This window comes from Haliotis asinina, chromosome 14, assembly GCF_037392515.1.
Source record: "Haliotis asinina isolate JCU_RB_2024 chromosome 14, JCU_Hal_asi_v2, whole genome shotgun sequence".
NCBI classification, from domain to species: domain Eukaryota; kingdom Metazoa; phylum Mollusca; class Gastropoda; order Lepetellida; family Haliotidae; genus Haliotis; species Haliotis asinina.
Window position 1 is genome coordinate 41,259,412 of NC_090293.1, and position 27,822 is coordinate 41,287,233.

The 27,822-nt window shown below is 41.0% G+C and overlaps 2 protein-coding genes and 1 pseudogene across 2 annotated transcripts; 1 reads left to right on the forward strand and 2 right to left on the reverse strand.

Moving 5' to 3' along the window:
- The first annotated feature begins 421 nt into the window (after positions 1-421).
- Positions 422-4,120, forward strand: LOC137261038 (sperm axonemal maintenance protein CFAP97D1-like). The gene is made up of 6 exons (XM_067798697.1): positions 422-560; positions 1,574-1,644; positions 2,201-2,322; positions 2,485-2,608; positions 3,058-3,177; positions 4,061-4,120. Exons 1-6 carry the CDS (start codon positions 422-424, stop codon positions 4,118-4,120), a joined length of 636 nt encoding a protein of 211 aa, XP_067654798.1.
- Positions 4,121-6,235: 2,115 nt separating this feature from the next.
- Positions 6,236-8,581, reverse strand: LOC137260793 (uncharacterized; annotated as a pseudogene).
- Positions 8,582-10,215: 1,634 nt separating this feature from the next.
- LOC137261025 (paired mesoderm homeobox protein 2-like) lies at positions 10,216-26,895 on the reverse strand. Its single transcript, XM_067798684.1, has 5 exons — positions 26,124-26,895; positions 13,899-14,126; positions 13,440-13,603; positions 12,969-13,100; positions 10,216-11,849 (listed from the first exon to the last, which is right to left on the reverse strand). Exons 1-5 carry the CDS (start codon positions 26,302-26,304, stop codon positions 11,592-11,594), a joined length of 963 nt encoding a protein of 320 aa, XP_067654785.1. The 5' UTR covers positions 26,305-26,895; the 3' UTR covers positions 10,216-11,591.
- Positions 26,896-27,822: the final 927 nt, after the last annotated feature.

Genomic DNA, 27,822 nt, shown 5'->3' on the forward strand with positions numbered 1-27,822 from the left:
AGAAGGTTCTAGTTTTCCCGATGCATAAGGAAATTACCGAGGCCTTACGAATGATTACTTTTGAAGAACGTCGCTGATTGCACAACTAAATCAGATGGCAACCAATCACGAATCTTGGACACTTGCACCACGAAAGGGGCGTATTAGAAAAGAGGTTCGTAAGACGATATGACAAGTAGCCTCTGTGGGAAGAGAATGTTGCACCTGTTTAATTTCGTTTTGCAAATGCATCAAACTGACAGTAATAATACCCTCGAAATACATTCACATCTGTGATGCTGACACGCTTAGAGAGACGGGCCATCAATGTGACTATGACGTCATAGACGAGGAGTGACGTCCTAAATATGTAATGACGTCACTAGCAAGGAGACCGTTCGGTTGTTGACCTCCAACCCGATGCAGTAAGGCATCATTAATAATGTCTGAGAAGAAGAAGATTAAAAAGAAACCGAAGATGCACCGCGCCTACCAACCCGTGACCCCTGCCAATAACATATACCTGAAACAAAGATGGGATCAGGATATATTTTTTGTTCACAGACGAAAGGTGGAGGCTGGTGGGTATAACAAACAACATGCTGTGTCAGCATCTTACTTATGCCTGTTTACATTTGGTACTAACGTTACACAAAATGCGTTCACGAAATCAAATTTGACCGTACTTTCTCTGATAACGTTTTGGTATATATGCAAACTTGCCCTGACTCATATGAATGTTGTTTTCAAACGCAGGAAATTTTACAGTGACATTTTTCACATAAACACCAAATAATTAGGGGATAATTGTAAAATGTAAAAACAGTGGTTTATTATGACTTACGGGTGCACCCACAAAATACCGGATACCTGCCAGCCATATTGTTTAGTGTCATCCTAACCCTAACCCTAACCCTAACCCTAACCCTAACCCTAACCCTAACTCTAAACCTTACCCAACCCTATTCCTAATACTAACCCCAAACCTTACCCAAACATCAAACCCCAAACCTTATCCAAACCCTAACCTAACTCGTTTCAAAGATGGCGGAAAATATCCGGTTTTCTGTAGTCTTACCTGACTTACAACTGAGAAATGCCAGAATGCAGTCGAGTTAAACAATAACTCTCATGACTCGGGAAGTAGTACCTGCATACACCCTTGCCATCAGAATGACACCTTTTCTCTCCACTTCACGTCACTTTGAAGTGGATTAAACTCAAACTCAAACTCAATACACTGCACTTTGCAGTGGACAGTTAGCATTTTTTAAGATCAGCCACCAAACATTTAGACAAAACGAAACAAGTTTAAACGTAACTGTATGTGTACTTGTTGAAATGTAAATAATTACATTTAGCTTCAAAACCTGTTGAGCAACAGGCACAACTGGTGTTTTACATGGTTATATTAGAACATCTTTACTGTACATATAATCACATAATCAGAGTTATAATGTTCACTTTTCATTAAACGTTTTCCTTAAGTTAAATGTTACCTGTAATATTCAGTGGTTATCGGAGGCCAGTTTTAACCCGGTGTCTCCACAGAATGCCATCAGAGCGTTGCTCATCACATCATACTGTGTTCCAGCCAAAGCCGTGATAGACAACAAGCCGCCTAAAACATACATGCACCTGTACATCAAGCTGAAGAAACTCCAGGTAAAATCCATATATACGTGCAGCAGTCTAATACATAAAATCAGATAGGCTTCTCATTGTGGTAACGACTCCGTAGTCTAGCTGTAGAGCATGTGAGAAGTTCCCCAAAGCTATGGAGTGGGCGGTTCCAAGACGATACAAACTGATGCTACCTCTTATTACCCAGTCTGGCCTTCGGCTTAAAGGGGATGAAGCACGGACTGGATGACTAGTTTACTGTACCAGACGTTATGTGTGTATGCAATGCTTCGTGAACGATCACCAGTGCACACCTGTGGCGATGAGGGTTACAAATGATCTTTATCAAACCAAGGTTGTCGTAAGAGGCGACTATAGGGACCAGGTGGTCAGGCTCGCTGACCTGGTTGACAAACGTTATTGCATTCCAGATTTGTAGATAAATGCTCATGCTATTGATCACTGGATTGTCTGATCCAGACTCGATTATTTACAGACTGCCACCATATTGGTGGAATATTGCTGATTGCGGCGTTAGACAACCAACCAACCAACCTGCTCCTAGTGACATATATTTTGTTCCTGCATGTGTCTGCAGATGGAGGGCGAGCGTCTTGCCATCGTGGAACGGGACAACCGCATCCTCCTGGAGAAGATGGCACACATCATGAGGACTGGCGGCATGGTCGACAACGTCAAGCACGACTATACGCACAAGAGGTAAGGGAGGTAACTCAAACCCATGTCGTTCATATCACAGATTAGCTAGATATTTTACACGACTTCTTTCACAACATACCCTTATTCCATTAAATAGGTTCTGCAATTAATGTTTTTTACGGTGTCAAGCGTGACATCAATCTATCTTTGGTACATATTCAGCTTAAACAAGACAAAACGGCAGCGGGAGTTGTTGCGGATCACATACGAGAATATGGCCATATTGAAGAGAATCAACGCAAAGGAACCGCACTACAAACACATGAAGTGGGAGGCAGAACATCACGTAAGGGAGACAACTCTAAATCGGACGCATGTGATTCAAAGGGAATTTGTGTTGGCAAGAGTTTTTACTGTTCACTCGTCAAGTCAAAGAATGGGTTCTGTTGGCCATATTAGTGCAAATGTTTATGTCATGTTCCCCGCTTTGCTGAAACATTGCCAGAACGTGCTTGAAAACGGAGGCATTCCTTGTTTCCTAATATAAGCAATATACACCAGGGACACCTTTCCCATCTACCCTAGTGGGTTCCGAAAACTGAATAGTCTTTGGTAGGCAACATCATTATATTGATAAGCATTTTAAGCTGTTAAATATGAACACTGACTGGATCGCTTTCGAGGGGTCATCTCGGAGGGTCTTTGAAACCCATGATAATGTAATTGTTGATAATGGCGACAACGACCAGGCGTATGTGAGATCTATAATGGTGTCGATGTGGCCCACTGTTACAGTGTAACCAGTCCTACATGATGAATATATCCAAGTACCCTCATCACTGGCGGAAGGAACAAGAATGCTACCGTCTCCGGAAGCAGCAGCAGGAGGCGGCCAACAGGCGCATCAAAGACCAGGTAGGCACATTCGTAACTACTCAACGGTGTCATTCCGGCAAACTTCTTGGAAACGGAAAGAGGCGAGTGGTTACGTATGCACTGTGCAGGTGGGCATTGCTCTCCGTTCTCATAACAGATAGCTTACTTAACGGGTTTTTCAGTTGTTTCCAATTGCGTAGAAAGCAGGTGGCTACTATAGATATTGGAGGCCTACTGGCCCTTCAAATATCGTCCTCGCACCCCCACAAACCCTAGCACTGTCACACCATCACACCCAAAGTCACCGTGTCCCGACAACCCACTTCTGCTTCCTCTGCCTCCCACGTGCACATCCTAAAGCTCCAGCGCCCTCACGTCCCCGCCCCTGGGAATGCTGTACGCCAGAGCTCACAATACTGTAATGAAGCATGGACGCTTAGCAACCAAGGGGCCTAATGCTGCACTCTTGATTGTCGTTTACACGCACCATCATTTATTAAAACTTAAATATGCTCTGAGAGAGAGAGAGAGAGGAGAGAGAGAGAGAGAGAGAGAGAGTCTTCAACAACATTCATTAATGGAAAAAAATGTGCATGCGGGGTTTTTTCATGTTGTTTGGGGTTTTTTCTTTGCGTCTGGGAGATATAATTTGCATTACTGGCGCACATACTGTGTCCGTCCGCTGCCACACAGTCACTGACCACCCCAGAGTCAGGGCGGTATTTGTTCGAAACTAAAGTCATTTTTATACCCTAGTTCTTTTAAGAATAACGATCCAGGTCTCTATATGTGTACAATGTGTGAAGCCCATTTCTGGTATCCTCCGCCATGATATTCGTTGGAATATTGCTAGTATTATATGCGTGTATTTATTTAAACATTTACGGTTTTCCCATCGTCATCTAGTTGCCCTCTGTTGCAGGTGCTGATCCCTGACAAGACTCCTCCCAAAGACTCGCTGCCCCCATTACAGTCTAAGTAGAATGGTCAGAGCACGTCCTTTTACACATATTTACAGATTTATATACTCGTTTATCTTTATATTCATCCCATGTATTTTCTAGTTGTCTGTCTGTGGTAGTATTTTCCTTGGTCTTCATGTATTCCGTGTGTGTAATAAATGTAACGATGTGATGAGTCCTTGGTCTTCTTTACCCACACATGACGTGACCTGATGTTGCACCATCAGGTAATGTCGAGCTGAGAATACACAGTAAAAGTATGTTTCAACACGGCGATACACGTAACACAGGTCCGTGCTGTTGTGAACGTATATGAGGATAAGTTTGGAAGCTATATGCCACTGATGCAACTATCATTGTTCTAAAATACCCCATATTTTCCTCGGTCTTACATAAATATTTCTGAGTTTATAGAGTAGAACTAAACGACCCCATTCGTATATTTTACACAAAAACGAGAATACTGAACACTGTATCTGTTCTTGGTGACCTTCATTTCCCAAGTTATAAGATAATTAGCATTGTGTGTTAAGCTTTAAGATTACATGCTTAGTCCGTTCAATGTATATTAATCCGTCAGTGAGATATGCGCTCGTTTTCATTACTAAGTTACTTGATAAGCGTTATGCACTAATCGTTAAGACTACATGTCCAGAGAGAGAGAGGTAAAGATTGCTCTATGTTAACACACTCGCCGAGACAACTGTTAGATAATTATAGTCATTTCTGCATTCTCGAGTCTTTGAAGCTACGCTGGTAATCTCAAAATTCAGATAGGCAACAGTGTAGATTAGCAACATTTGTAAGTATTGTTTAAGGATTAGTCAGTTGAACGTGCGTCCATATCACGAACTCCGAGAGCATCGGTGGTATATATAACGGCCTTTATTCGGGGTACTTCACTCATGAAAAGCACCGAATAAAGACTGGCCACTAAATGATGCTTCTCTTGGTTATTTTGAAGGTAAGCCATGTTCATTTAGTTCAATGTATGTTCCTAACTAAATTATGTTCATGTTTACTGTTTTCTATAGCGTTCCATACTGTTACTTCATACGACATACTGTCACTTAAACTATGCAGTATAGGCTAAGTACGCCAGGGAATATTTAGTTAGGTAAGACCATGTAGCACCACCCTAAACATTTAGTCTACGTCAAATTAGCTTAGAGTATAATTTCGTAGCGTCGGGCATAATCTAACCTTAGTACATCACATTTACATATAATCGGGCTCGTGGAAGCAGAGAAATCCTTGTGCACGTCTAGCATATAGTGTTTGCAATCAAATGTATACAAGTGAATATAATTCTAAAAGATTATTGTGTGCGTTTAATTCAAATGTATTACATGAGATAACTACACTGTACACGCAAAACTAGGGGGCGCGCATAAACCTTCTTGTTTCATCCTGCTGCTCAATATTGCTGCGTTTTCAGTATTGTTAAGCTCTAATTATGTATACGTTGAATACTTTCAGTAGCATGCTGTTCGACATGTGGTGTTTAGTATCTCACGATTGTCTAGATGTAAAGGTGTGGTCATATGATTCAACCAGCACACTATTATTTGTGAGTTCTGGTTGCTCCCATTAAGTTGTGTTCTGTTGGGAAGTGTCATTTACGACCTCCACAAACAGAAGGTCATTTTAGTACTTAATGACACGCGCAGTACTTGTCCTACTGTAGCGCTTCTCAGCTGTGCTGTCCTCATTTCTGTGTAATCCTTGCAATTGTTTATTGTAAGTTAAAACTAAGTTATGTGAATGTTAGTCACAAAAGGGTAAATGTTCATGTTCACTGCAAAAGCCATTAGTAAAACAAACTAAGGGGAGGTTCCCCGTAGTTTGTAACTAAAGTCTACTCTCCCATAGTCATGTGCACGCTCTCATAGTACGTCGAGCTGTCTCTGATCCATAGTATGCAACGTTCTCATGTTACCAAAACTGATCGCAGAAATACAGCAGGTGGAGACAGCATGACGTCATTCAGTAACAAACTTTTGGCTGGTTGAAAAATGGTATGTAACCGTTTTCAACAATTCCTCATTCAGTTGGTTGTTAAACGCAAACATTATGACAGTGGTTCGCAGAAAAATAACATATCAATAAGAGCACAAATAACATTACATTTTCATTCAAAATTTAAGAGACAGTGTCACACCATCTTTCAAAACTAGTTGAGGATCTCGCGGAGAAGTTCCATCTTGGCCTTCAGTGGCATGTTCAGTGACAGGTTCAGTGGTGGCTGGTGCGGCGGAGACTGAGAACGTGGGCGACGATGTCGTGGATGTGACTGTAGCTGCTACTGTGACAGATCGTCGTTTCCTCTGTATTATGTCATCAACCCGGGGCTCCATCTCCGATGATGTTCTCTGCGTTGTGGAAACGTTAACATTATTCACAGCATATTATCCTCATCTAATATTAAGGACCTTCTGGTAAATGTAATATAGACTAAGTCTACTATGTGAAATTTAGGAGACAGGTTAAATACCATAATCTTAGCCAGACGAATAGCAGTTTACAAATTAATAGCCACAAAGACGTGGCCCAAAAAGTTGAAATGTGGAACATTTGAGTCGACAAACTATATTTTAAAGTAGTTACATTATGTTTCGCCCAAAAAACTATTGATGTCAAATAGTTTGGGGGCGAGTTTATGATAAAGAATAACTGTATACACACCTTGTTACTCCTAATGGCTGCAGATTTATGCCCCGTCCTTTCTGCAATAAGCTGTTCGTCCACACCGGCGTCGTAGAGACATGTAACTGTTTTTGCTCTAAGAGAGTGGTTGGAGTAGAATCCTGCAAACCCAGCAAGTTTGCATATTCGACCGACTGTTCCTCTCAAAGGATGTTTACCAATAGGACAGTCAGCATAACATGTGTCATCTTTCACAAACCTCAGTGGTCGGAGATAGAAAGCAGAACACTTGCCATCTCTTGGCCTAAAAAAGAAAAAGGAATTTGTAATACTGATACCATTTTACCCATTCAGTGACAATTTACAATAATGTCAGTGCATTGTAACAAACACGTCACAATTTAATTCTGGACTCACAATAGTCCAGAAACTCTCCGCACTGTGACCGTTCTCTCACAAGAGATTTGGCAAAAATAAACATGCAGCTATTATGAATATGTGCTAAGGATGAAAAATTGAAAAAATTTTTTTTCGAAAACTGAAAATTTAAACTCGCTCGCCCATGGGCACGCCTATGGGCGAACAGCGGTCCATAGACAGGCCCATGGGCAGGCCCATGGGCGAGAATGTTTAATTTCGTCCAGAATAAATGTTTTGGAGGTTGTAAATGAATGAAAAAATGTTAATAAGTATCATGACTCAAATTTCAGCTTGATTTGACTTGACTCCGCTAACTGACAGCGATTTAAAAAAATCTCGCCCATGGGTGAAAAACATATTGGCCCATGGACGAGAATATTTACTTTCACTGAAAATACATGTTTTTTCCATGTTTTGCAGTTTGTAAATAAATGTAAGTATATCTATTAGTGTCGTGACACGAAAATCAGCTTATTGTGACTTAATTCTGATAATTCAGAGCGATTTAAAAATATCATTTGGCCCATGGGTGAGAATATTCACTTTTACTCAAATTACATTTTTTTGCATGTTTTGGGTGTTGTAAATGAGTGAAAGTATGTTCATAAGTATCATAATACAAATTTCAACTTATTTTGACTTAATTCCGTTAATTTAGAGCGATGTTTAAAAATCTCGCCCATGGGTGAAAAACATTTTTGCCCATGGGCGAGAACATTGCCTTTTACCCCAAATATATCTTTTCACGTGTTTTGGAGGATGTAAATGAATGAAAGTACATTTATGAGCATCATGACAGAAATTTCAACTCATTTGACTTAATTCCGCTAAATGGAAACCAGATGTTTAGCTTGAGGGGAGAAGGATTTAACCAGTTACAGTATTTCCAATATTATAAACCGAGACAAAAGTATATTTTCTGACAGTTACACATGTCATGACTTTTGTGTATACCAATTATTAGGAGTGAAAGCGAGACCTAAAACAAAAATATTCACATCCAGCATAGTAAAACTATTTCTTACTCACCGAGGTGACGTACTTTTCGTAGAGACGTACTAGGCATCTCACAGGTCGCTCTCTGTTGACGGATATGCTTCTTGATTTCTTTTCCATGCGCCTGTGTTTTATTCCTCCTCTGTTAGTTTTGGAAACATCATCAGAGTACCTAAGAGTTTTACACCCATCTTCCGTATTGGTCAGGTAGAACTGTGAATTCGGTCCCACCCTTAGATTTCATCCCCAGCTCTTAAAGTGCAATTCAAACCAATCAGATACACCAGAGTGTCTATGAGTTTTCGAGGGGTGTCCTCACCTAAAATTCCCTTTTTCCACAACACATCCTCCTGTTCAACAGTTATTACAGCAGCCTGTCTCTTATCAATCCCAATTCCCTGTCGCGCTAGAGATTTCATTTTGGCGTCCAAAACAGTCCTAAGTCCGGAGTATAAGGGAGATTCGTAAACGTTTATTGGAATTCCATTCCGACGACTAAAGTATTGAAGTGAGGCAATAACCTCATACAGTGTATTGCCCCGATATTCTTCATCCTTCCGATTCCTGACCTCCGTTACAAAGTACATTAATGTTTTGTTCAATTCACCTTCATTCACAGCTAATTCCATCATCAGTTTTCACGAGATTAACACTCCCATAGTTTTCGTCGTGTTAAGCTGCGTTTTGGCGACGTGTACAAACGTTTCCAGACTATGACAAGCATTTGATCGTAACATTGACATTAGATGCGCACGAACAAGTAGTCGAACTTAGTTTTTAGTTGGAGAATGTCCGAAAACTCGCGATTAGTTTCGCACGTGAAGCAGGTTCGAGGCCTGCATTATTTATTATATGCATTAATTGTACAAGCTTGGAATATTGCTCATGTTTTATTGTGGAAAGACTCGTGAAATGCACCGAATAAAGACTGGCCACTAACTGATGTTTCTCTTGGCTATTTTTTTGAAGGTGTGCGGTCCCAAGCTAATTCCCCGACAACAATTCTAGATATTATAATTATCCTAGGCCACATATAAACCCTAAAAAAGTTACTATAAGGTCAAGGTTATTTTACGACTCGGCTCAAGATTTTGTGCGTGTGTGTTTGTGTATGTGCGTGTGTGCGTGTGTGTTTGTGTATGTGCGTGTGTGTTTGTGTATGTGCGTGTGTGTGTGTGTGGGGGGGGGGGGGGGCGTGCTGGCGTTATACTTAATAAAATAAAGGCAATGGTAAGTTACTATGTATTCGCGAGATAAATTTCTGTGAAAACTCGCGGACACAAAATTATCTCGACTTGCATCCTCATAAAATGCTTTAAATCTGGACTGAAAGAATGAGATATTTGAAATGACGACCTGTTGTGTCTCACAATTTGTTGGTTCATACTATTTCATTCAGCGCAAAAACATATGATGTAGTACCGTGAAACGATTCTTGACAGAAATAGAAGATTTATACAAATTAAGTAAAACGGTATCTGAAAGGGGGATTTCTTAGATGCGTTTGAACGGTCACGTGACCTCGTACAGCCATTCCACCTTAGAAACACTACGCTCAAACGTTCAAAATCCACAGTCATTCAATTTATTAGCCTACACACACGCGTTATACTAAGCGAGAGGTCACTGTAGACGTGTCGATGTTCTTCATGAGGTCATCACCTGGACAGTATCTACTTGCTGTAGTGACTGTGGGGATTGTTTATGGTACACTGGTACAGACGCACGTGTCACCTAAAAGTTATAGTATTTCTGTAACTGAATACTCCAAGAAGATCCTCCATGCATGCTGACCCTCTCTGACAAGGATTTTATGTTATCATTTTTTATATTAATTTGACAACAGTACGATCACACACCCTCCAAGGCAGTGAGAGGCTTTGACAGGTTAGGTTATTCACCACTAATGGTGAAGGGAGGGTGATCGATGTATGGACGCTCTCACCACTTTGAAGGATGGGTGTTTCACTTGCCCCAGCACCGCAACTATTTACTTCGACGGTTTGTAAATTCAAACTGACAAGAAGGTGCCTTACAAAGAACATTCAAGTGGTAAGCTTTTTATAGTGTAATTTTATTCATCTCTGGTGTTTCAAGGTTGAAGGTAAGCGTACAATAAATGCTAAATCCAGAAAAGGTTCACGTCTATTGTGATACACAAGCATACCAAGAGCATGGTATTATGTACAGGGAGATACTTCAGACTTATTATATAACTGCTTCAAAACGTAAAACAATGGTGGCCAGTGCATAGTCTCCAATGACGAAGTCTGCCATGGGTATGGACTCTTCAATGCCAGTGTATGTAGCAGGGCATCCCCGCGACGCATTTCACCATCAAATACATGTGAGCAATATGAGAGAGCATATACTGAACAAGAAAGAGAAACTTCACTCTTGGTGAAATGATTTATATTGAAAATGGGTAGCAAGAGATTAGAAAAACACACTAACGCTTCTGGGGGTAAAAACAATTCTCATGTCACGTCTTACAAATGTTCTACGTGACCGTGCGACTTGCATGCTCCAGTCTGGCAAGTCGACTGATGCTGTTGCACGATTCCATCGGACACGTATGCTCTCGGAAGAGGTCTTCGTGCCTTAAGAAGTCAGTCCCAGAATGTTCAAGAGCTGGACGCCATGTTTGTACAGCAATGGCACAGGTTGTCTAGTGCCATGTTCTCGGGTGTTAGGCAGTCAGTGAGACAACGTTACCTTGCTGTTGTCCGTGTGTGAGTGGGGTATACGCGGTACTGGACATGCTCCAGTATAAAACACTTGTCCCTGTGAAATTGAAAAAGCAATTCCATCGTGCATGTGTTTGCTGTGGAGGGTGCACCAAGCGCACCTGAATGTCTAGTGTACAATACTATCACTGTATAAGACGTCTATAAACCAGATTTGTCCACTAGCAACACACTTTGTTCTTTATGGATATGTTTGGGACAAAATGTAAGACATGTGAAGCTTCTTTTTTGTTTAGTATATTTGTCTCGATACTGCTACGCACAAGGATCTAAATAGCTGCAAGGGATGGTGTTTGTTTATGTATTATTTGACGATTCATCACTCAGATGCTTGGACGAGGATTTGAACCAGCACCACTGGTTTGAAATACAATGTCAGTTGGTTATAGCACTTGCATCACAGTTAGGGATTGGTTCCTTTCAAGAATGTCCGGGTCCAATATTGTATTTGCCTCACAGTATACTAGGTCACGACTGTGTCCCAGTACAACGTGCAGTCTATATCCAGTTTATGTACACATTGAGACACGTGAAGCACGTGCGAACTAATATCAGTTTCGGTGCAAGCTGAGACAGCCCATGTGAAGAACGCTCAGCCTGCTTGTAACCTATGCAAACAACGTCTGTGCACCTGTATGTAGATTGTAATATATACACGCATCTGCACGAGATCTCCATTCAGTCATTTGTATAGATACTGCATCTCTAAGGCAGCTTCGTATTCCCGCGCCTTTAGTCGCAGTGACGTCAGACTGTCTGCGCGTCTGCTGTTGGGAACGGTTCCAGGAAGGCATGCTTGGTAATACAGGAGAGGCGGAATACCAAAATGAGGCTGGAGGAGGGTGTATGGCGGTGGCACTATACTGAGAGATGGGGACTTGTCGAGGTCAGGAGATTCGTCACCGGACTTGTCTCCAGAATCCACTTTCCTGGACGGTTTCTGAAGCAAAAGGGTCTTTATTATCAAAATGCACAATATCTTTTGAATACATTGCTAACATCGCAATAGCCTTGTATTGTTGATGTCTGATAATCCTGAACCTGTTAAGATCCGGAGTAGACCTGAGCTTCTATAGCCGATGCTTCTCGTAAGAGGCGACAAACGGGATCGGGTGGTCAGGCTCACTGACTGGGTGGACACATATCACCGTATCCCAGTTGTGTACACTGATGTTCATGCTGTTGATCCCTGGATTGTCTGGTCCAGATCTCATTACAGACCGCCGCCATATAGCTTGACTATTGATGAGTGCGTCGTAGAACTAAACTCACTCACTAACGTGTTAATGCTTCAACCCTTTGTGATGAGCACTCTGTGGTTTGAACATGTATATGGTTGACAGTTTATACTGTTTGCACATGCACATGGCAGACAGTGCATGTTATCTGCACATGCATATGGTTGGCAGTTTATACTATCTGCACATGCATATGGCTGATAGTGTATGCTATCTACACATGCATGCTATCTGCACATGCATATGGTTGATAGTGTAGGTTATCTGCACATGGATATGGTTGACAGGGTAGGTTATCTGCACATGCATATGGTTGATAGTATAGGTTATCTGCACATGCATATGGTTGATAGTGTAGGTTATCTGCACATGCATATGGTTGATAGTGTAGGTTATCTGCACATGGATATGGTTGACAGGGTAGGTTATCTGCACATGCATATGGTTGATAGTATAGGTTATCTGCACATGCATATGGTTGATAGTATAGGTTATCTGCACATGCATATGGTTGACAGTGTAGGTTATCTGCACATGCATATGGTTGACAGGGTAGGTTATCTGCACATGCATATGGTTGATAGTATAGGTTATCTGCACATGCATATGGTTGATAGTATAGGTTATCTGCACATGCATATGGTTGACAGTGTAGGTTATCTGCACATGCATATGGTTGACAGTGTAGGTTATCTGCACATGCATATGGTTGACAGTGTAGGTTAACCATCTGCACGTCTGTGTGATGGGCAGTTTGGACTATCTGAACTTGTGCACAGTGGACGGTCAATACTGGACACGTAGGTATGTGTACTCTGTACCTTTTCCTCGTCTAGTCTGATGACGGCCTTTGGTGCGGGAACAAAGCTGACTTCTTTCAAATCCTGGAGGCCTCCGAAGTTGCCAAGTTTCTCGTGCTTCCTCCATTTGGCCCGCCTGTTCTGGAACCAGATCTGAGGAAAAGACAGTATGGGATTACGGGACTGCATGACAGGAAATCTTTACTCAATGCTCGATTAAGACCCCGCTTTCTCCTCAGTCAATGTCCCATGCAAACCACGCTCTCTTTTATATCAATGCTCCAAGCAAACTCCGCTCTCTTCTACATCGCTCCTACAAACCGCACTCTCTCCTAATTCTCTGCACCATTATATGTATTCATCCGCTTCCGTCAAATCTGTCACCATGATCAACCCGAACCCATTCTATCATCCATGTATCCACCCCCTTCACACGTACACGCATATGCACACGCACACCCACGCATGCACAACCAACCACACCGCCCTCACCTGTACTCTCTCCTCTGACAGCCCTGTCTTCCTGGACAGATCGTCCCGCGTGTTGATGTCGGGGTAGTGTGTCACCTGGAATACCTGCTCCAAGGCCTTCAGCTGCTCTGAGGTGAAGGTCGTTCGAAAGCGTCGCTTCTTAGACACTGGTCCCTCTGTTGCTACTGCAAGTAAGGTTTATTGGATGTTACATTTAGCACCATGAACACTCTTGACACTCAGCATATGTTAGTGTTGTGAGGTTCTAGTCCTGCATCAGGAAACATAGTCTGTCTCACAGTTCCTGAACCACAATTATTTCAGCTCTTCATGAAGACAGCTATAGATTCCCTAGGTTCAGGGACCCTGAATCTACCATCTTACTGGGGCTCATTTAAAAATTATATGAATTTTATTGTTACTGCCAAAACAATTTACATTCAGCGACTAAGCGTTAGTCTACATTAGCACAGCACTCACCATTATCGGGACTCCTTTTGGTCTCCCTGTTCACCAGATAGTAGTCCCCTGGTGCTGCTGCTGCTGCTGCTGCTGCTACCCGAGGGTCTCCGGGGTCATTGTGGGGTAGGGACATGTTCAGGGGGTCCTCAAGACTCTGGGTTTGGGGCAAGTAGCTGCCACCACTGATAGGCTTGCCCTCGGGACTCTCCGAACAATGGATGGAGGAACATCTCTGCGTGCTTGAATCTGGAAGTAAAGAAGCGACGTCAGCAATATTGTGGGTCTTCTTGTCCCAGACACACACATACTGAAAACATTGTCTTGTGAGGATCTGTGGTAGGGTTTATACACATATACATGTTTGCATATAACGAACGCTCTAATTAGCCGAATCAAAATTTGATGATTTACACTTGTCTTCTGACTTTATTGTTTGTTTGAATCACTATACCATTCAGAAATTAATGAATGCCAATAATGAACTGCAATAAAACAATATAATTCTAGAACGGCAGGTTATTACAATTCTATAAAATCTTGTAGATTGAGTGAAATCTCGTAAACCTGTCTCTCTTAATCCCTCTTTCAACAATTAGGAGAGACTTAATTTAAACTACAGCGCCCCGGACCACCGGCACAGATCGTACAAATTCAGCTGTCACATGTTATCTACTTGTTATCTGCGTATCTGAGGACGAATCGCCGATGTCCAAATCATTGACTCGAGGAACACAGGTCGTTGCGATGGAGTTGATAGTCCTGAATTGTACAGCACCACAACCAACGACAGTGTACTGATAATCCCGGTCCAGTATGGCGGTAATCCGCGGCTATCTGCTAATCCTTCCGTCCACACACACCACAAAGGCTATCTGATCTACATGATTCCGAGAATGATCCACACAGCACATTCTACTTTATTGCCTTCCTTAATATACCTGTGTTCTTCCATCAGACTTTACCAATGTTGCCTCAGTTGACAGGGAGCTTGGTTTTCGGTTGATATTTAAAGTACAGCGCTACAATGCTGGAATCACCAGAAGTGACTGTACCCATTAGACTAGGCTAGCACAAGTCTCTGGTTGTAATGCTTACAATGTAATTAGAGATAGGCATGTTCCTGTAAATATACAGTTAAGATTAGTCGATAATTATCATAGTATATTAACTAGTAACTAGATATACCATTGTAAGTTGTTCTAATTACATCAAGGAAGCTCGTGCTCGTAGAAAAATGTTACATTAACCATTTAATTGAATTACTTTGTACAGTTGCTCATATTCTACGAAAATGTGTGCTTTTTTAATGTATTGTAATGGGCCGATGGCCTACAAACCGAAATGATGAAGAATAAGGTAAAAAGTAATAGTTTCATTGACAATTTCGAAAAGAAAATAATAAATAAGGATGAGGTCCTTAGATGTACTGTCCTCTTATCTAGACTTGCCTCTACGAAGTATAGAATGACTATACATGGTAGGCCCAACATTCAGCACAAACTTGGAGCAAGGCTGTCATTAGGCCAGTGAACACTCTAACCACTTGGCCACCGAACATAACCCTCATTAACGATTTATCATTGTAGGACAGGCGCGTCACTGTACTTGGTATGTCCATTCAGTACTGTCACAAGTTGTAGTACTTACTGTGAGCGTTGCAGTTTGAGATTATTTCACCTCAGCTGACCTATAGGCAGATTTGTGTGGTGAGTGTGTTTATCTGCTTGGTATCCAATTCACACTTGATAACAAGTCAAATCGGATGGTCCTAACAACCTCATAGCTTATGTGAACAGCACAATATGTTTCTGTTTTCATTATCTCGTTATTAGAGCGATTATCTCAGCCTGTCCAATCACAACCTCGCGAGATTTAAGGTATCTTTAGCGTCACTATGAGTCTTTCTGTCCCTCTTTCATCCGGGCCATTCATCAGTCCGCCATCTCGATTTTCACGTCAGCGACTGCGGTTCAAAGTCGTACAATGTTTTATGGTTCAAAGATCGAGTGAGATGATCGCTTTTTGTTCAGCGATCAAAGCCGGCTCTAATTTAATTACAAAATTCTTAACCAGAACTCATCATAAACATGTCATAATTTTGATAAAAGAGAAAATATTCGGCACAATCGAACGCCATTTCGTACTGCCGTGTTACCAAGCAGCACATACGCTTGGCGGAACCTTCTTATAATCCGGGCAAATAGGCACATTCATTGGAGCTATAAAGCTTTCGGGTTGTCCCTTATCTCAATTTGGAGTTGGATTTATTCTTTGTTTAAAAATTCCTCCTTTGATTTCAGGTTCCCCTGGCGTTCTTCGTGTGGTGGGAGAACAGGCTCTAAACTCGGCATTTTATGAAGGCTTGTTGACACGGCTTGATTTAATACAGTAATAATTGTGATACCTGTTAGACGGGCCATGCCGTCTACTACCCCTATTCTAACGGGTCAATAGATACTAAAGCTCCGGAACAAGCAAATCTTAATTATTGAGTAAACACTGTTACTGCATAACCCAACTACTTCACAAAACGAGGTAAAAAATATAAGGTTAAGAGTGTTTTGAGACTGTGCTCTTGACCCATGGAGCAGAGTTAAGTTGTCAAGCCGAGACCCAGAAGTAGAATACTGTGTAACTTTATCCAGCTATCTTGCGGGGGAAATGCTTTCTGTCTAATGGTAATCTACAATGCATAAATCATGTCATGTTCATCCTCCGGTGTTTATTAAACACTAATCTATTTAAATGCCATGTGACCTCAACTGCCACCTTTATTTCTGTGGTCAGCTTCTTCCCCTGGTTTTGCCTATACGCTAGGATAGATATCTACTCCACAAGTTTCTACCTGTATGCGACTACAGATGTCTAAAACGATGACACAACACCCTGACACAGTGTTCGGTAGAGAGGTTGCTTTCCGCAGTGGGACATTAATACACAGACTACCATTGGTCGGTTAAAAATATTACTTCCGACACATCCTGTCAGTCAACAAACAATTGCTTTTGTCAATATTATAATAAAGGACCTAGAAATGCATCTACAGGAAATGAATGAGTTGACAAATATATCTTTGGAAGGAAGACGTAAATTAATTTCCTCAATGGTCCATTCGATGTTCTCCGTTTTCCCACAGATCTAAGTCAGTGATACAATCACAGGGCCGTAGTTAGACCGAAGGACAGTGGAGCAGGTGCCCCCTTTGATTACAGATTTTACAGATTAATTTACATGCATTTGAGTATTGACACAACATTCTTTTAACGTTGATGGTGTAACCTTTGTTAAGAAACCCTGAGATACGTCGTTAACGTGTAAGCGCCACCATTAGGAACTAATATCGCACCACGCTATGTCTACCAGTGTGTCTACTCCAGGTCCTTCCAGAGCTTAATATTTTCAAATTAGTTGATCTGAAACACAATTGACAACTTCTACAAGTGGTTTGCCTTCGTGTGCAGTGCCGGACAGTAGTTACCTGGCACGGACAACACAACGACAATCACCTCCTACATAAAGTCTGTCCTAGATTGCTTGTCACCAATTACCAAAATCACACGTCAATATCACATTGTAGATGGCGTATTGTACACCGCAGTCGGGGACGATGCGACAGTACCGCAGTTTTCGTGCTGCATTGATTCCTCTTAGAGTCAGGGTTGGCGCTAATTAATTACCCTCCATACCTGTCCATGTGAACGCTGCCCTGTCCCTAATTGCAATTTATCGATTATAGCACCTTTCCCGTAGTCCTCTGTCATTTCCGGAACAGGCCAAATTAATTTGTCATCAGGTTTTCCGTCGTATTATACCGATATCGAACATTGCCATTGCTACTCATTAGACCTAAATTATCATTTTAATGATCCATGTGCACTTAATTTTCCGCCTGGCTATTTCCAGTCCACACTTCCCATGTCCAACCTGAATCTGGCCACTGTGTCCTGGTTAATAGCGCTGGCTATCTGTACCACTGTCAATGGCAAATGTGTCGCAATCACAACATTTACAGTTTTCGGTGGACAAAGAACGAGTGTGTAAACGTTTTGTACACGTTTCTGAGAGATTGCTCAGTTTGACCTAGATAATGACACGCGACGCAAAAGACATAATTCACGGAAAAGAGGACAGATATAATTGCGGATTATTTTCTGGAATATTGTTTCTGTAATCGCGAAACGTTTGCATCAAATGTTACTCATGTTTATGATTGGGTGAAAATCTCAAGTTACACATTCGAAATTCGATGACATCGTCATTGATTGTAATACATTGCGTGTATTTTATTCAAGTGAGCCAGACGAACCAGAAGAGCCATGAACCCGTGATGCCGGAGTCGAATCTCCAGTACTCGTCTGTAGTGTTTCTGGTTTGGTCATGCACGTCATGGGAGGAGGGATGGTAGACATAGTCTCTAGGTGTGGACATACAGGGGTTTACACAAACTTTACCAAGTATTATTTGGTAGCAACCCCATCCCTACCTGTAAAGACGACCGATATCTACCTCCGGTTCAATTTTGAAACTGAGTTAAAAACAAGACTCACTAACTCGAAGCTGTAATTTAATTCCTGAATTTATTCACATCCGAGGTCAACAGCGCTAACAGTCAAATGAGGCTGAAGGACCTATCCTTCCGTATCTCATCACACGATTATCAGCACATACATAGACGCACACATTTCCTATTCCGATTGATTCAGCAATTGGCCGATTATTCCCGGAGACGTGTCTGTACAACGAGACACTGACACATTCATTACTGAATGTTGACTTATATCCACTAGTATTTAATCGTCTAATAGTAAACACGTACTTGAAAAAAATCAGCAGACTATTTCTAGTAATTAGAGTCAATTAGCTAATTAGATTTCCACAGATCTATTGTGTGCATTCTTTTGGATCGATTGAGGGTATGTGAAATATGCATACAGAGGCTACACGTGTATCTTGATGCAGGGCTTAAAATACACAAGTATAAACATACCAACGCAACATCGCACATATTGACAATATGTGCCGATTAAGTGTATAACTCTACTTTTAAACTTCCCAAGTTAATTAATTAGAGACTAGTTTGGGTGGATGCATCAAAGGGGACGATTCAAAACAGATGTAAACAGCAGTTTATATTAATTAGTTCATTAGTTTCACATATCCTGGAACAGGGCACGTTCACAAAACACAATCTGACATGTGTCTTACGTGGAGCCAGATCAATATGAGAACCAGAATGACTATAGACAGCGCCTGCTATACACCGCCACATATATATGAGCTTATCAGTCTTCGTGCATCAAAGACGGTGTAATTGTAGGATTAGTTTCTTAGCAAAAATTGGGCTTGTTTTTAGGTTTGAGACAGGGTTAGGCATAGGCTAGGCTGGAGAGATCCGTTTAGCTCTTGAGGGGTTGTTATGCAATGGGATGGGCCAGTGTATGAGCATCTCACGAGCAGAAGGATCATTCCACTGAACATTTCTTTTGTAGGCATTTATTGAGTTATTTTCAGGGCATGTTTTATTGGGTAAGAGTTAAAGGTTAGGGGTAAAAAGGCAGAATGGATTTTACTCTGCATTCCGGGGTCTTACAGAGGCTACAAAAGTGAGGTAAACGGAGTTTGGGGTTTCTTTAAGTTTTAGTGTAAAGACGAAAAAAACTTTGGTAAGATAATGTTGTGTGGTTATTTTTTGTTTTGTTTTTCAGGGAACATTATTTTGGGGGATTTAAAGGTCACGTGCAACGTAAAACACAACTTTGCAGATTCCGATACCTTTCGATATGCACATACCGAAACAAATCATCAACAATGTCAATTCAACCTATAAAGTTGAAAAAAATGCGATGAAAAAAAAGAGCCCGCGAAATCGGAGTTCAAACTATTCACTAAATTTCCCCCAGCGCTGGGGGGGGGGGGGGGAGGAGTGGTTTCAGCAGGTGTGCTGCGCTGCGCCCATAACGCATGCGCAGTGAATAGGTTCGCGGAGCTTAAAACAGTGTGCATGCCCGGAATATGGGGTCGTGAGCAGTAGTCTAATCTTGGTTGTGTAAACAAACAAGTAAATAATCTACTCGTTACATAAAAAAACAACTTGTTGATGGTGGGAAGCAGCCTCTGTCACAGAGAAAGCTCAATGTCTGGTTTATTGATACCTATATGTCTGCCTGCCTGTCTGCTAATGACAATATGTAATACACAGCTTCAATCATTGACCACACGCAATTTGAAGTTTGAACACCTATCGGGCTAAACGCCATAAACAAAATAAATTAATTTATGATTCGTGCACCCGCGTCCTGTCTCTGCCACATTATGTAATTAGGTAGGTGTGATACTTGTACACATGACAAGTTTTAGGTTGCAAACAAACTACATTCATTTTTCTCGGATGACTGGATCTGAGGGAAACGGGTGCAAACTCTTGTTAGTTTCAAGTCCTGCTTTGTACTTGGACGAATGACAGTTTCCAACCAAGCAGTAGCTCACCAGCTCTACTGAGATGATTTTTGATTGGATCGAACGCAAATTCAGAAAATACGTATTTACAAAACCCAACATCTCTATATACATTCTTTATGGATAACAACTTCTTCTAGTGTATATGGGGGCGGTGGGGTAGCCTAGTGGTTAAAGCGTTCGCTCGTCACGCCGAAGACCCGGGTTCGATTCCCCACATGGGTACAATGTGTGAGGCCCATTTTCTGGTGTCCCCCGCCGTGATATCGCTGGAATATTGCTAAAAGCGGCGTAAAACCAAACTCACTCACTCACTCACTCTAGTGTATATGATTTTGTTTGACAACTGTATATGAACCCACACTGAAACGACGCATCAAGTACAATAAAAGAAGTTGTTATCCATAAAGAATCTTACTTTCTTGTGACTCGCCATACTTCTAAAATGCCCATCAAACAGATCATGTTTCTGTATACACAATGAGCCCTCAGCGTGTCACCAAATGAACCAGCCAATCGGAAACCGTCGTTACACTTGAGAGCACGCCCACCCGCTATGACTGGGTTCGGTCTCCCGAGGGCTTCGTTTCGAGGGAAGTAAGCCCAAATACAAAATACTGCACTTTTGAATCAAGATTGTACGCTTGTTATTTTGTTTATTTGTTTTTTACAAGCAGCAATGTATATTATATGTCATGAATAAGTGATAATTGTGTTTTAATTATGTTTGATTTCTTGGTTGCATGTAACCTTTAAGTTGTTATAACGATAAGGACAATAGTATTGGTATTTTCAATAGGGTTTTTGACATTTATTGGGGCGGTGGGGTAGCCTAGTGGTTAAAGCGTTCGCTCGTCACGCCGAAGACCAGCGTTCGAATCCCCACATGGGTACAATGTGTGAAACCCATTTTCTGGTGTCCCCCGCCGTGATACCGCTGGAATATTGCTAAAAGTGGCGTAAAACTAAACTCACTCACTCATTTGACATTTATTGGGATCTTTGGAAGCTAAACTGTTTTTTTTCTTTACCTAACATTGCTGATTGCTGATTCTAGGGTATATATTAGTTGAGTTGAGTTGAGTATTATTTTGTTTGCAAAAGCTCCTGTTTCTCTATTTAAGCCACTGACTCCTGCGGACCTGAGGACCCGAAACAGGATCCTCCTGTTACAACGAATTGTATCAGTCTTCGTATATCAGTGACGGGCGTGTATCAGTGACCAATTCTATCAGTTTTCGTATATCAGTGACGGGCGCGCGTCAGTGACGGAGGTGTATTATTGACGGACCTATATCAGTGACGGATTGTATCAGTTTTCGTGTATCGGTGACGCACGTATATCAGTGAGAGGCATATATCTGTGACGGACGTGTATTATTGACGGACCTATATCAGTGACGGATTGTATCAGTTTTCATGTATCATTGACCGAAGTGTATCGGTTTTCGTGTATCAGTGACATTCTTATATCAGTGACAGAAGTGTATCAGTATATCAGTGACGAACACGTATATGATCGACAGACATATATCATTGACGGACGTATATCAGTGACGGACGTATATCAGTGACGGGCGCATATCAGTGACGGCAGTGTACCAGTGACGACGTGTATCAGTGACGGACGTGCATCGGTCACGGACGTGCATCAGTCACGGACGTATATCAGTCACGGACGTATATCTGTGAGAGAGGTGTATCAGTGACGCACGTATATCAGTGACGGGCGTATATCTGTGAGAGACATGTATCAGTGACGGATTGTATAACTTTCCATGTATCATTGACGGATTGTATCAGTTGTGTGTCAGTGACGTGTCATATGTATTAGTTACATGCGTAAGAGATATTTGGTCTCACAGATAAATGATAGACCAAACATTATTCTCTATTTACTGGCGGCATTTCACTTTCTTAAAGAAGAAAGCATCTCGTCGTTAGACACAAGCAAGGGCATATCTCAACAAGTACACACGTACACTGTGGTATTAGTCAGATAACCGTTACTCTCGCTCGGCTGATACGCTCGGTAATATTCTTATAAGTCCCCAGTAACAAACTGGAAGCCTGTGAAACTGTCACGTGAAAACCTGTCTATTATTCCCCGAAAATCAATTATATTTGCCATCAAAGTCTACCTTATCTTGTCAACCGAGTGAACTATCAGTGAAAGATTGTTGCTTCTCCCTATTAAGATTACATAGAACGGATTTAGTGTCCCAACCCTATCTGAAAAAAAAGATTATTTAAGACAATTCATATCTGAGAATGCCACCTGCAAATATGTATTCTAAATCAATTTATTATGATTTGCTATTTTTCTTCTGCGCACGCTATTTATTACACGATATAGAAAACCGTGTTACAGTTCAAATCATCTGAACATTTTCGGTGTGCTTTGATCTCCCCAGTCATAGTGCTTGCCGGCAGAATTAACCAGCCGCATAGAACACAGGAAATATTGCAATTGTACCGATCTTAATGTGGACACGCACTGGTTTGAAAATTCACTAACTAACTCCTAGGATTGGAGGAAAATGATATCAGTAAAATAAAACAATCCAAATCAGTAATGTTAGAGACTGTGCGTAGAACAACGTACACGCTCATCGGTGTTGTAAGTTAGGACTTATTAAATGTCGTGGTCACATTGAGAGAGAAACACATGTGGCATTGCTGTTAATTTCAGTATCCACACTTTCAAACAGTTCTGTTCCACTGATGATTTAGGTGACATTCACTGAGAATTCGGAAATACCTGGTACTTACACCAGTACACCTGTCAGACGATGTGAATTCACATTACGATACATAGATTAATAATGGTACATAGAATAAATATGGTACAAGGATTAATTATGGACTTCACGTGTCAGCCGATGTGAATTCACACTATGGTACATAGATTAGTTATGGTACATAGATTAGTTATGGTACATAGATTAATTATGGTACATAGATTAATCATGGTACTTAGGTTAGTTACGGTATATAGAATAAATACCATACATGGATCAACGTGTCAGCCTAAGTAAATTTACATTATAGTACATAGATTAATTATGGTACATAGATTAATTATGAAGCACACGGGTGTAACAAGAATACGCGTGCCCATGTATATATAGATAGTGTATATTCATTCGGTTGAGTGGTATAAATTACCTAGGATATTGTTTCACTGGCTTACAGGGGACATGAAATGGATGTAAGAGACCATGGCCGTGTGAAATAGACTTGTTCATTTATATTTATCAAATCACCTTCATTCTGTTTTAACCCATCCACTACTGAACAAAACAAGTAATGTTTATTTAATTGATTAATTCTATCTAAACTTTTCAGCACTTCTGACCAAAGATGCTAAGATGAAAATGTTTCTCCTGAGATAGAAATGTACTTATAACATAAAAATGCTTATTATAACATGGTGTCTAATGCCTCTTCTATTTAGTTTAATTTGTATTACGCCACAACGTACCTATCAATATGAGAAGTCGACACAGCAATTGAACTGATATCGTGATTTCACTTCTGTCTAAGCTTCGAAAAGCCAAAGCGTCTGACAGCCTACAGTATCCCACAACTGGAATAGATTTTCAATTTTCACATTTGTCCTTTCACACCATAACTTCAGTAACGATTACAAAAAAAAGACATGAAAATTTTGTGAAGGTGATTCATTCTTTCAAAGGCCCCGTAAGTATTCTAGGCTGCCTTCAGTTTCTTCATCCTAAATATAAAGTTTATAAAGTTTACGAGAAGAGGAAATATACATATTTATTTTGAGTCGCATACTACTTACTTTGGAGAAAATTAGTTTTTCCAAAACTAAAATTTTAAAAAAATTTTTGAAACGTTTCTTTCTAAGATCTTGGGTGTTTGCAATGCGAAAACACAAAGGGATAAAAGGATCACAACGCATAACTTATTTGCAACACATTTTGACAAACTGTAAGCTTTATTAAAATATGTGTCCCATCTGCGGATATGTTTCGCTAGCAAAGGTTACTCAGTCAATTCTATTTTCAGGTTTTCATTGACATGTAATGTTATAAAGACAATGGGAGTGACGCCAGCACGTCACACAAGAAGCTAACTAGAACTTATAATTTTTCATAACACATCGAGGTTACCGCATATGTAAGAAAAGCCTCTTTGAACCGAAAATGCAATCTTAATTTTGTAAATTTCTTTAAAAATATTTAGAGTGAGGACGGTGGTATTAGCTAAGAAATACCTAAAGATAAACCATTTTCTTCTGAGACATACTGTGAGTCTAAACATATATATAGGTATATCTACCAAATTATTTCTTTAACAAAACCTTAGTGCAGCGTTGCCACGTAACTTGCTGGCAGGTCAGACCAACACTTTAACAATATTGATTTGAGTTCTGAGAATTGCTTTGTCTTGTATCGTGTTTGTTAACTAGAAATATCATAGTAAATCACTGTTAGAAGGGCACTTTGACTTGTCATTTAAAAAAACATTCATTCTTCATTAATAAAACATGGAAGTCAACAATAGACAGGTAAACGAAATTAACTATATATATATGTGTGTGTGTGTGTGTGTGTGTGTGTGTGTGTGTGTGTAATTACGACCGCCGACCCATTAATGCACGTAAAAAACTAATCCATACTCTTAGTAATTATGTAATGAAACGGCCCTAAAGGCGTTCATTTAGTTTATGGTTTAGTGTTGTAAACAATTCAGCTACCTGGCCGTAATATCATTGCACAAAAACATAACATATGCACATTCAAGAGTATTATGGAACTGATCTGGGGAGTTCTATGGCATATTTCAACGTGTACGGACATATCGTTACACACTAGTTTCACATGAACCTGTCCGAGTTATACTTGGTATATACTTGAGAACGTGGTACACGTGATGCATAGCGAGAAGGCAGACATAACATTATTTGGCAAAAACGTATACATCCATAGTTAAGTAAAACAAGAAACGGATAGTCGCCGGTCGATGTATTGATACGGATAGCTTCGTTGTCTTGAGCCTTAGACTTGCAGTAACAATAACGTTTCTACAACGTCTGTAGCTATCTTATCAAATCCATGTAGCCAATGTATACTTTCTGCTGCCCGCTAGTGTAGCGTGTATTCTGTTATGGGTTGAGTATAATTCAAAATGCATAGCCACTTCCCTTCCCTGCTGTTTTTAAACTAACTCGATCCCCAAGAGGTGGGAAAATACCTCCTTATTGATGTATCTTCGTCTAACCCTGTGAATGCGGCCTGTGCAGTCGGGTGATTACGCATGTGATTATAATGTACACATGGGTTTACACAATTTTTAATCTATCCCCGTTCCACAACATACCCCTACCCCACATATACAACCTGCACCTACAGACAAATCTTCCATCTACAAACTACCCCACCCCACATGTAATCCATCTACAAACTACCTTACTCAACTTCTACAAAACCGCAACCGCCACGCCACCACCAACCCACTCACCACAAAACTACATCCGTAACATCTTCAACTACACCCATCTACCAAACTATTTACAACCACCCTCACCCATATCCAAGTACCATCTACAAGCATACCCACCCCTATCGCTGTACCATCTACAAACATCCCCACCCATATCCACGAATACCATCTAAAACCATCCCCACCCCTGCATCGTCTACAGCCACCGCCCATTCTACTCATGAATAAAGAACTGACGTCTACTTCGGCCTAAACACCACCAACACGTTACTCCCACCCTATCCTCTCATGTTTACAACGGAGTGCATTATTCACCTGCTAGTTCCGTGCCTGACACACCGGGGTCGACCTCGGGGTCGCTGTCTCTCAAGTCTGCCTTATCTTCGGACGAACAGAGGTTCCCCTCTTCCTGCGGCTTCAGGATATTGTCAATTGAATGCTTGAAGGGCGGTTTTCCTTCAGAAATTACGCTTCTTCTAGACATGGACAGGTCCATCGCGTGCTAGGCTCCCGTAAGGCACCGCTTCCACTCAGTCTAAATCAGGTTAAATCAAACTAACTGTGTCGTGATTGCAACATGGGTGCATTCTTAAAATAAAAAAAGACTGGAGTCAAAGAATGGTGAGTAGGCATTCAATCCTTGTCCCGTCACTGAATGCTGAAGACTGTTCCCACTGAATTTGCTGTAATATCTTCAATTTGGAAAGTCTTCAACAACAATAGGATGAGTTCCAATAGCAACGTCGTCTTTCAAGTCGATGAAAACTGGGTCCTTTGAAAGTTCCTGCACGATTGCCACTTTACCGATAGAAAATATGATGGATCCAGTTGAAGACCATATTTTCACAACAATATCTGACTTGCTAGTAAATCATCAGTAACTGCACTCTTAAAGTCTAATTCAGCTGAATGTAAAGCCGAGATGTGTAATCGACTGCTGATATCGTCTGATGACAAGTATCGTCTGCTCCGAGTCGTCTGCTACAACACGGATACGCTGTCTTCCTGTCGATTGTGACAACGGCTATCACGGCCGATCACCCAAAGTTAATCCTTGATTTTATTTGCTTGAGATAAGACAGTAGTCGTTCCCGAGTTCCTATTGGGTGGACACGAGGGTGAGCTCCATACACTGCGAAGTGTTGGCTTCGCTACATCAAAGCTTAGTCTGTAGAGCCCGACGCAGTCATGGGCAATTTGTCATATGCCATACACAATAGAAGGCAGCAGAGCGTTGTCCCAGGTAATAAATAATTACAATAATAATTAGAAGATGATTACCGGGTTCAGGTGTAGAACTTATTATCAATAGTAGATTAGATGGTTTGGGGAATTGATTAGTTTATCGACGCGCCTTTGTCACATGTGCTGGTGCTAATCACCTTAATTGGATAATTGGTTGGGGTGACATACCTGGCTGCTGGTTGCCATGAGGATCAACACACATCCCTATTAACGGCCCATAATTGGAGGAGAAAGTATCATTTACGAATATGTTGTTGCGAAAATTACGGGGAGGTTTTTTTCTCGGTCTGTTATAGATGGCATTGATCTCTTTGTTAATTAGATGGCGTTAATATGATGACATAGTCATTATTTCCAAGTCAATTAGTCACTGCAGCGATGGTAATGAAGCAGCACATGTACATTAAGGCTCTGGTTATGCTCCACAAACCTTCTATTGACCAAGCTGAATTCAAAATTGGCTTGAAAACATGCACGTGCGAAATGTGCTAAAATATTAATACGGCTTGTATACACCCGTCTCAACGCTCGGTGGCTTGAGAAATTACTCCTTATATCTTCTAGGTCAGAATTTGTGTAAGCTGTTGCTGCATTGTCCCCGGTAATGTGACCTTAACTTATATTATAATTTCTTGGTAAGTAGCGTACAAAGCACGAACCACAGGTCTTTATGAATGAAACTTATATATTGCCCCAATATTATCACTAGAGCTGTCTTTTCAAACACACAATGTTAACTGTCTTTAATTATTTTTGTTTGAATAATTGC

Bases quoted from the DNA above. Each gene is read 5' to 3' on its own strand.
- LOC137261038 (XM_067798697.1), top strand. From the start codon at position 422: ATGTCTGAGAAGAAGAAGATTAAAAAGAAACCGAAGATGCACCGCGCC. The intron at 2,323-2,484 runs GTAAGGGAGGTA...GTACATATTCAG, and splicing joins CACGACTATACGCACAAGAG to CTTAAACAAGACAAAACGGC. The intron at 3,178-4,060 runs GTAGGCACATTC...CCTCTGTTGCAG, and splicing joins ACAGGCGCATCAAAGACCAG to GTGCTGATCCCTGACAAGAC.
- LOC137261025 (XM_067798684.1), bottom strand. From the start codon at position 26,304: ATGGACCTGTCCATGTCTAGAAGAAGCGTAATTTCTGAAGGAAAACCG. The intron at 13,101-13,439 runs GTGAGGGCGGTG...TCTTTTCCTCAG, and splicing joins TGTCAGAGGAGAGAGTACAG to ATCTGGTTCCAGAACAGGCG. The intron at 11,850-12,968 runs GTACAGAGTACA...CTTTTGCTTCAG, and splicing joins TCAGACTAGACGAGGAAAAG to AAACCGTCCAGGAAAGTGGA.